Genomic DNA, 9,893 nt, shown 5'->3' on the forward strand with positions numbered 1-9,893 from the left:
ACCACTCTTTTCACACACTTCTCACCGCCGTCTCAGGGCTGATGTCCTCCTCCTTTTCTTATTAAATCCTCTGAAATATGTCCTGCTTCTTTATATTGCCCACTTTGAATTTCCACTTGACAGAACTATAGACGAGTTGAAGACTGGTACCTGCAGCACTGAACTGTGATGTGCCGACAGTGATCACATGACACTGTTGACCAATCAGGACATGCACGTGTTTCCCACGCTGACTGAGACGCTGGACACACTGCCTACAGCGGCGTGGTGTCAGCTGTATGACAGACTGATGTAGTGCAGCCGCCCTCCTGATTCTCAGTCGTTATGTGTGAACCCCCCAGTCTCTCCGCTCCTCTCTGTCAGAGCGGTAAACTACAGCCCAGCTCAACAGCCCCTGAGCTCCTTGACACTGTTCATACTTTACACTTTATGATTGAAATACGGCTCGCTAAAGTTTTCAAACCAAAGACACCCCACTTAAAGGCACACTGCGTAACATTTTGGACTATGCTGTTGCCATCAGTACAAAACATGCTCTTAATGACCAGCTTGACACAAAAAATGCCATTTCTGCAGTGGGTAATCAAACAATCTATTTGGATGAGAACCTAACCAATTTGAATCTCAGATTTGTCTGACTTTAGTCAATGTCTCCATGGAGACGAGCTGGAGACGTACCCACTCCCGGTAAAGTTACAATCATGTCTTAGGAGAGCTGAGCCGCTCACAGCAAAAGCACATGTTTGTTTGTACATTTATGAAGTACTTTTCAATGATGAAAATATCTATCATAAAAGAATTAATTGTATTTTAATTTTACATATTGGGTAACATTTTCCGCAGTGTGGCTTTAAATGCGCATGTGGGGTCGTAATGCGCAAATAGGGACGCTGTTTCCTGATCAGCAGCGAGCAGGTCTGAACCTGGACTAAACCTGGACTAAACAGGGCCCAGTGTGTTGAACTGCAAAGAGGAGAAATACACGTACATAGTTATATGGATTATATGCATTCTTCTATTTAGGAGCCAAATGTATTTTAGAGTAAACAAAAACAACAGGATTCAATGAATTGCATTTATTTCCATAGTAATTATTATAAATAAACAAAACACAAAAATCCCCATAGAACTGTGAATTAACCCCATATGTTCAGGGGGATAATTCCTTTGCTTGACAACTTTTTTTTCAATTTGGACTTGATTGGACTTCAGTGAAATTGATTTCAGGACCGCTGATGTTATTCCCCCTTAAGCAATGACTAAACTGTGTTTATATATCAGGTCTAAACACGATCTGAACCAGGCTCATCCAGGCCTACACACTGTAGATCATGTGTGCTTGTTGCAGGAGAAGCTCACTCAGGTGGACATTCTGATCCTGATGACGGCAGCAGTGTGTCACGACCTGGACCATCCCGGCTACAACAACACGTAGGTCTCACCCTCAGCTTGGATTGTCATTTCAAAGTGGATGGATCAAAAGACCTTGCAGATGTAGTTATGAATGAACTGATGTTTGCAGGTACCAGATAAACGCGCGCACGGAGCTGGCCGTGCGCTACAACGACCTTTCGCCGCTGGAGAACCATCACTGTGCCGTGGCCTTCCAGATCTTCTCCCAGCCCGACTGCAACATCTTCTCCAAGTTTGACCCCGAGGCCTTCAAACAGATCCGGCAGGTACAGGACTGAACCGAGACTCGCGGCTTTTTTTAGAGGGACATTTCTTAGAACATCTCAGAAAACAGTCCCACTTACATGTTAAGTGTCATGGTCCCACTGGAGGTATGTGACAGACCATTATTCAGTCATTAAAGACATCCTCCTTTTGAACCCTGTGAATGATGCTTCCAAACTGTAAAATGTGTCAGTGTTGAGCAGACAATATTGTTCATTTTCTAGGTTATTTTTTAGATATGGTTGTTGAAAATATCGGCCGTTTTTTATATTAATACAATGATAAAATGGTGGAACTAGAATGGGTCTACTGTAGGTCTGACTTCAGGACATCCTGAAATAACGAGTGTTTGTTCTCAGGGGACCATCACCCTGATCCTGGCCACAGACATGGCACGTCATGGGGAGATCCTGGACTCTTTCAAACAAAAGGTGGACAGCTTCGACTACGCAGACGAGGAGCACGTCACCTGTGTAAGTCTAGGCCGGGACGTACTCTGCATTGTCCCACACAATTGTCAGGAAAGTCACTGGGTAAGGTACCATATGGGTGGGAGTCCGTCTGCAGATAGGGCTGAAGACAGGGTATAGACAGACCCAGGGCTGATGGGAGTCCCTCTGCAGATAGGGCTGAAGACAGGGTATAGACAGACCCAGGGCTGATGGGAGTCCGTCTGCAGATAGGGCTGAAGACAGGGTATAGACAGACCCAAGGTTGATGGGAGTCCGTCTGCAGATAGGGCTGAAGACAGGGTATAGACAGACCCAAGGTTGATGGGAGTCCCTCTGCAGATAGGGCTGAAGACAGGGTATAGACAGACCCAGGGCTGATGGGAGTCCCTCTGCAGATAGGGCTGAAGACAGGGTATAGACAGACCCAGGGCTGATGGGAGTCCCTCTGCAGATAGGGCTGAAGACAGGGTATAGACAGACCCAGGGCTGATGGGAGTCCCTCTGCAGATAGGGCTGAAGACAGGGTATAGACAGACCCAGGGCTGATGGGAGTCCCTCTGCAGATAGGGCTAAAGACAGGGTATAGACAAACCCAGGGGCTGATGGGAGTCCGTCTGCAGATAGGGCTGAAGACAGGGTATAGACAGACCCAGGGCTGATGGGAGTCCCTCTGCAGATAGGGCTGAAGACAGGGTATAGACAGACCCAGGGGCTGATGTGAGTCCGTCTTTAGATAGGGCTGAAGACAGGGTATAGACAGACCCAGGGCTGATGGGAGTCCGTCTGCAGATAGGGCTGAAGGCAGGGTATAGACAGACCCAGGGGCTGATGGGAGTCCGTCTTTAGATAGGGCTGAAGACAGGGTATAGACAGACCCAGGGCTGATGGGAGTCCCTCTGCAGATAGGGCTGAAGACAGGGTATAGACAGACCCAAGGTTGATGGGAGTCCGTCTGCAGATAGGGCTGAAGACAGGGTAGAGACAGACCCAGGGCTGATGGGAGTCCCTCTGCAGATAGGGCTGAAGACAGGGTATAGACAGACCCAGGGGCTGATGGGAGTCCGTCTGCAGATAGGGCTGAAGACAGGGTATAGACAGACCCAGGGCTGATGGGAGTCCCTCTGCAGATAGGGCTGAAGACAGGGTATAGACAGACCCAGGGGCTGATGTGAGTCCATCTTTAGATAGGGCTGAAGGCAGGGTATAGACAGACCCAGGGGCTGATGGGAGTCCGTCTTTAGATAGGGCTGAAGACAGGGTATAGACAGACCCAGGGGCTGATGGGAGTCCGTCTGCATATAGGGCTGAAGACAGGGTATAGACAGACCCAGGGCTGATGGGAGTCCGTCTGCAGATAGGGCTGAAGACTATGGAGCTAACATTCAGTCCCTGCTGGACCGTCAGGACAGCGGAGGGACTTGTCCAGACGTAGGAGTCTGAAGTCCAGTCGCTCAGTCAAAGGTCAGTCAGTTAATTAATGCTTGTTAAAAGAGGCATTTATTTTTTGTGAGCGTCAGTCTGCAGTCAGCAAATCTTAGGACTAAACCAGTGTAGTCGTGAGTAAAGCATGCGAGGACGGTGTGGCTGCATTTCAGGGTTTTTTGCAACTAAAGTCTATTTGGGAAATGTTTAAGACCAGGGTAAAACTTTTTTTGTTTGGCCATCCATCCATCTAGCCGCTTAGCTTTATTTTATTTCATCTGTTTTTGCTGTTTCGCCCCCAATAAATAAATATTCAGAGCCCAAAATTTAAGAATAGGATTCAATTCCTTCCTGTCTTTTCAAAACACTATCATTATTAAGTGTATATTTATTATTGGTTTATTTGGTTGGGGACAGTGCATAATCAATGAACACACCACACTGGATTGTAGCCATTGTCCCACCATCACTACATGTTTTTAGTGGTAGGGGAAACCGGAGTACCCAGAGTAAACCTACGGAGAGCATGTAAAGTCCACACAGAAAGACCGGGACCCGGGACCTTCGCTTGACACATTTTCCCCAACTGCTCCTTGGTGAACTGTTGTCCATGACCCCTGGCCTTTTGTATTCATGCGTTAATAAAAATACATTATTGAATATCAAATCTAATTTTAGAACCAGACTGTAGTGATCAGTGTGTTGGATCAGTGTTCGCCTGTTCACATGAGTGTGTGTCTGGCCTTTTCTGCGCAGCTAAAGATGGTGCTGATCAAATGCTGTGACATCTCCAACGAGGTGCGGCCCATGGAGGTGGCCGAGCCCTGGGTGGACTGTCTGCTCGAGGAGTACTTCATGCAGGTAACGCTCACAGTCAACCAGGACTCAAGCAGTAGTTCCTGCAATCAAGCAGTGTTGTTCTGGCAGTTATATGATCTTTTAGAAGCATTTAGTAGTCTTATAATGAAGTAGGAGTCATATTTTAGTCATTTCTGTATGTGATGGTTTTTGTCCAGTCCAACAAAAACTCAAAAAGGTTCAAGTCTAGTCTAGAGTTTCAACAAAATAAGAAATGATCGTTATCCTCATGTGGAAAAAGGGGCGTCGACAAAATAATTCTGCCATCAACTCCAGACTTACAGTAGCTGATAAGTCCTAAAGCGAAATGTCAAACACAAACCACCAGCAGAAGGAGGCTCATCGCTGATTCCGCTGTCCCGGTGTGTTTCAGAGCGACCGGGAGAAGACGGAGGGGCTCCCCGTGGCCCCCTTCATGGACCGGGAGAAGGTGACCAAACCCACGGCGCAGATCGGCTTCATCAAGTTCGTGCTCATCCCCATGTTCGAGACCGTCATGAAGGTACGGTCGCCCCGGCACACCAGAGCATGAAGCTCCATACAGCCCCACAAAGACTTTCAGACTTAAAGGGATAGTCTGTAAGTTTAAATGTTTAACTCATTGAATAGATTGCGTATAATTTACAATTTACAATTTCATGTAAAGTAAGTAATGTTAAGTCATAATATTTTTCTTTTTGTGGGGAGCTGTTGACTGCTTGTAAAATCACTCTCTCCTCATTTTGCACTCTTACAGACTATCACTTTAACATTATTTTGGCCGATTTGTGCGTCCAGTCACTGCACAAATGAGCTCAAATCTGCCGGTTTCCATAGTTACCACCAGAGAATTATGAGTGATACGTTGTGTTAAAGCAGAACTAAGTAACTTGTTTACCTTAATAAATCCTTTCCGTAGTTTCCCTGGGGGTAATATAAGTGTTAATGGGATGATCGGGGGGGTCTTTCATCTCCCCCTGGTGTCTCAGGCCAGAAACCCACAATTGCAACTTCACTACTGCCGGGTCGGAGCCACCAATACACACTAATGGAATCATGAAGAAGAAGCTAACGGGCAAAGCTAGCGGTGGGCTAGCACAGCTTAAACAGTATTTACAGGCAAGTTTGAGTGAAAACAATGATCTCCATTGTGTAATTGGATGAACAATATCCCTCTCTCCCTTTGTCCTTTCTGTCAGCGTAGTATTTACTCTCACGGACAATTAATGAGTAAAAAACACAACATGCTACGACACCTGCAGTGGCACTTGTGGCCTCTAGGGGCATGAGTTTAGTTTACACACAACAATAATAAGCTCCTCCCAGGTCCAAACTACAACAAAAACTTTATCTGAATCTCCTGCTGAAATAACAACAGATAAAAGGCCAAAAACAGTTTCACACCTAATTAGAATAATATATCTCACCATTTCTCCAGGAAGAATTAGGATATTTTTATATTTAAAAAAGCCTTCATTGTGTATGGGGAAAAAAAGGATGATTAATGTCAGGAAAGCGTTCAATTCCAGAGTAAATGTGACATTTCTTTGCAATCAGATGTTCATAAAGAGCCTGTAGTCGGCTCTACTGCAGGTTAAAATCAGCTAGATCCCATTATAGTGAATAGGACTAAAGCTCCGTCGAACCCGGAAGTGGTGATGACGTCATCACTTAACAAATGTATTGCCCATAAATGGTTCAAAGCAGCCAGAGGGGGAAGACAAAGAGGGGGAACAACTAACCTTTCTGTCATTCCTCCACCATTACTTTAACAAATGCTAAATTATGAATAGATTGTTCTGCTACATAAAGATACAAAGACATGGAGAGGAGTAAAGAGGTTTAACAGCCCATACTTAAACAACAGACAATGCTAACCAGGAAGCTAACGTTAGCGTCATGCTACATATACAACGTTAGCAACGAGTGCTGTTTTTTCACCTCTAATGAACAATCAGCCGTGATAAAACATCTATATGGACCTGATTTTGGCTTGACTTTATTTGTGTTAAATTTGTGATAAATATGTTTACTGTACGCCAAAAAATGACTTAAAAAGTGGGGGAAATTGTCAGTGGCCTGTCCAGACTTTTCTTTCTGGTTTTGAAGTGCTTCATATCACTTTTTTTAAGTGATGCACAACGTACAGTCTGAGGAATGACCCATTTCAGCTTATCTCACAGCTTTAGGTTGAACTGAATGAATCGTATGTTCTGTGCTGAATAAAAAACAAGCAGGCAAAAGCAGCACAAAAAGTTTCGAACAAATGTCACTTAATATTTCTGTTTTAACGCTGTATTAAAACAAAGTGCTCTGTCATTCAGACTGAGCTTCATGCTTATGGTTTCGGCTTCGTCATTAATGATGTCCCGTCCATGCAGCTGTTCCCTCAGATCGAGGAGGCCATGGTCCAACCCCTCAGAGAGTCCCGAGACCGCTACGAGGAGCTCAAGCAGATCGACGACGCCATGAACGAGGTACAAGTACTACAAGTGATACAGGAGTACTGCACTAGGACACTGGTGCCTTTAGACTCACCTGTAAAATGATGCAATATGAACAACATAAAAGTAGCCTTATTCATATTTATTTTTCAGATTTTAATTTTTTTTAACTCATCTTTATTGAATTATTCATTACGTGTTAGCCGTTAACTTTAAGTCAAACTTGCCGACCTTTAGAAACAGTCGTCTCGAAACTTAAACAAAAAGAAAATCCAAATTCCATCAACTTTTTAGCCATGAGGGGGCAGTACACACATGGTTTTAGCTTATATAAGTAGATAATACTCAAATCAGCCAAATCACCAGATTGAAAAAGCTGGTTTGGCCTTAAGTTGCCGTCACTTTTTTCATGTTCACGCTCTTCACATTTTTGCCACTTTTTGTTGCTTTTTATTGCACTTTCATCACAATTTAGTTGCGTTTTCATCACTGTTATTGTTGCGTTTTTGTGACTTTTCTATTTCTTTTTGTCCGATTTTTGCCACTTTCATTGCTATTTTTGTCCGATTTTTGTCGCTGGTTTGTGGATTTTTTTGGTCACTTTTTGATGCATTCTGTTGCGTTCTCATCCTCATTTTCCTCTCGCTTCAGATTAGAAGCTTTCAGATTAGGGTAAAGCGGAGCTGGAGCGACGGTGCAGCGGTTTAGACTGTGACGTGTTGTTCAGTAAGACGTTGACAGTGAACCCCTCGTGTCTCCAGGTGCAGAAGAAGAAGAGCGAGAACCTGACGATTGGAGGGAAGAAGAAGTGAGCGTGTGACGAGGTACAGTCTGCTCAGGGCCGTCTGCCGAACATTCCTGCACAGAGTCAAAGACCATGAGAATAGAATAGAATCGGTCGGAGGCTGGGTACTGGTACATTGTCATCTAGAACCAGAAAGCAAAACAAGAATGTTCATTTATTCCTTTTCATTCCGTTTGATTTATTTTGCATTTGTATCGTTTATTTGAGGTGAAACAACCAAGAAACTTCCTTTAAAGGAACAGGCCACCGTTCTTCCAGTTTAGACGAGTTGATGTGTATCTGTCTGGTCTTTGTGTCCGTGGAAGAACTTGGTCACTTCTAACTTCACCCCGTTTGGAGCTACAGGATTATACTGGGAGAGGCCAAATGCTAACAACATCTTTAGTCGTTTTGCGTGACTAAGGGCTCACACAAAGACCAGACAGGTACGCATCAACTCGTCTAAGCTCAGGTAAAATAATGTCCCAGTACAGAAAAACTGTGGTTTGTTCCTAAAAAGATAATAATAATACTATTTTTAAAGTCAGGGGTGTCCGAGCTACAGCTGCAAATTCCAAAAATATATTTAGATTTTTATGTATTTGCTTTAATTGAATATATATTATATAAATGAAAATCCATTAATAGAAGCTGTGATGAAGGCTGTTTTTGTGTGTGTGTGTTTTTTTTACTTAAAGGGACTATACAGAGTTTAAACATTTTAAAGCAAGTATTTTCCTCCCCCTACAGAGATTACAGATTGCAGTTACACGTAAGACCTGAGGTGGCAGTAGTGAGCATAAAATGACCATCTAGTCTCTTTAAAGCATATTCAATTAAAAAAGCATAATTAACATTTTTATTGAATGTGCTAACTTTAAAATTTAATAGAGGTGACATTATATATCTGATCTACAATGAAAAAGGTCACTCCTAGGTTAGGTTTATTTAGCAATATACTATAATGAAGTGACAATTTCAAAGAAAGTTTGTCTAATAACTCATCATGTATTTTATCTCTCAAACCAATACCAAGTGCATAAAAGGAACAAAAAACAACATGTTGAGCTGATGTGTTTTTTTAAACATTATCACAAGGAAACGGCAAAGCAGCAAAAAGAACGCTTCTATGGACACTGACAACCTTTTTTTTTTTTTTTTGATACCATAGTGTGATCGTTTAACAGTACCCAGCCCTAGTCAGGGGTCAGGTTATAAGTGATACTATTTGAACACATGTAATGATTAAAGAAGTACCTGGAATGTGGTGCAGTGTGGCTTTAATCGATGTGGTTCTTGTGTCCACAGCACAGTGAGTGTAGAGAGAGCAGCGTGCCTTGTGATGGTCCGGTGGAGTGACTCTGCAGACCTCCACCGCCCGGACAGCCTCAGGGACGCCTTGTGAATGTTTGTTTTTATACACTTTGTACAGATATTTTTAGTGACTTGTTCTTTGCTACAAAATAAAGTTTCTGAAGAAGCAGCGTGTGCAGTGAGTCTTCTGTCAGCCTGGACTCTTCCGTTCAGCTGGTACACCACTGATGATGTTCATTCCTCCTGCCATCATAAGGAGACCAGATGTTTCGGGTCAATATTACGGTTTCTGACATATTTGGAATGGGGGGATCAGGGTGAACAACAGAAAATCCCACAAGAGTCAGAGCTGCGGTAAATGAAAGCTTGAACCTTGACCTGAAGGAGACGTCGCTTCTCTTTTGTCATATTGAGATAAATATTAACGACAAAATCGACTGTGACTGTGCCCCACGTGTGAGGCTTGGGGATGATTCACTATTTTAAATGTTTGATGTCAACATGGAATTTGATAAACCTTTGTGACTTTTTTGCTTTTGAGATAAAAGGACAAAATGTTTTAAGTGGAGACACTACAGGCAAAACTCAATTTTTTCAGTTTTCAGGTTTTGGGCCAAATTGGTCTCTGAACATATAAGCTTTCACCTGGAAACAGAAAATATGCCTAATCTTCACAATAACATGTTTAAATATTGCGCTGATTCAATGTTCACCCATAGACTTAAATGGAACAATGCAATTTCAAGGGCCTTTTTCTCAAAACACATTTTTCTGTCATTGTGGCGACACTATGTCCACGTCAGTAGGACCTAAAGACTTCAAATTTTCCAGCCTTGGACTGAACAATATTTGGAAGATTTTTTCAGAGGGATTTTTTTATTATTTAATCCCTAAGCCCCATTTATTGAGTTTTGAATGTCAAAAAATAAGGCGAAAATTACATTTTTACACATTTTTCCACTA

The 9,893-nt window shown here is 43.1% G+C and overlaps 1 protein-coding gene across 2 annotated transcripts in view; it reads left to right on the plus strand.

Moving 5' to 3' along the window:
• pde9aa (phosphodiesterase 9aa) overlaps window positions 1-9,092 on the plus strand; it is a 30,725-nt gene extending 21,633 nt beyond the window's left edge. For both annotated transcript variants that reach the window (XM_079562937.1, XM_079562938.1), the window contains exons 12-19: window positions 1,349-1,431; window positions 1,523-1,679; window positions 2,037-2,150; window positions 4,308-4,412; window positions 4,783-4,911; window positions 6,770-6,865; window positions 7,594-7,656; window positions 8,925-9,092. In XM_079562937.1, coding sequence (XP_079419063.1) covers window positions 1,349-1,431; window positions 1,523-1,679; window positions 2,037-2,150; window positions 4,308-4,412; window positions 4,783-4,911; window positions 6,770-6,865; window positions 7,594-7,644 — 735 coding nt within the window. In that variant the 3' untranslated portion in view covers window positions 7,645-7,656; window positions 8,925-9,092. The remainder of the gene's footprint in view (window positions 1-1,348; window positions 1,432-1,522; window positions 1,680-2,036; window positions 2,151-4,307; window positions 4,413-4,782; window positions 4,912-6,769; window positions 6,866-7,593; window positions 7,657-8,924) is intronic.
• Window positions 9,093-9,893: the final 801 nt, after the last annotated feature.

The sequence above is a fragment of the Gobius niger genome (genome assembly GCF_951799975.1).
Source record: "Gobius niger genome assembly, chromosome: 9".
NCBI lineage: Eukaryota > Metazoa > Chordata > Actinopteri > Gobiiformes > Gobiidae > Gobius > Gobius niger.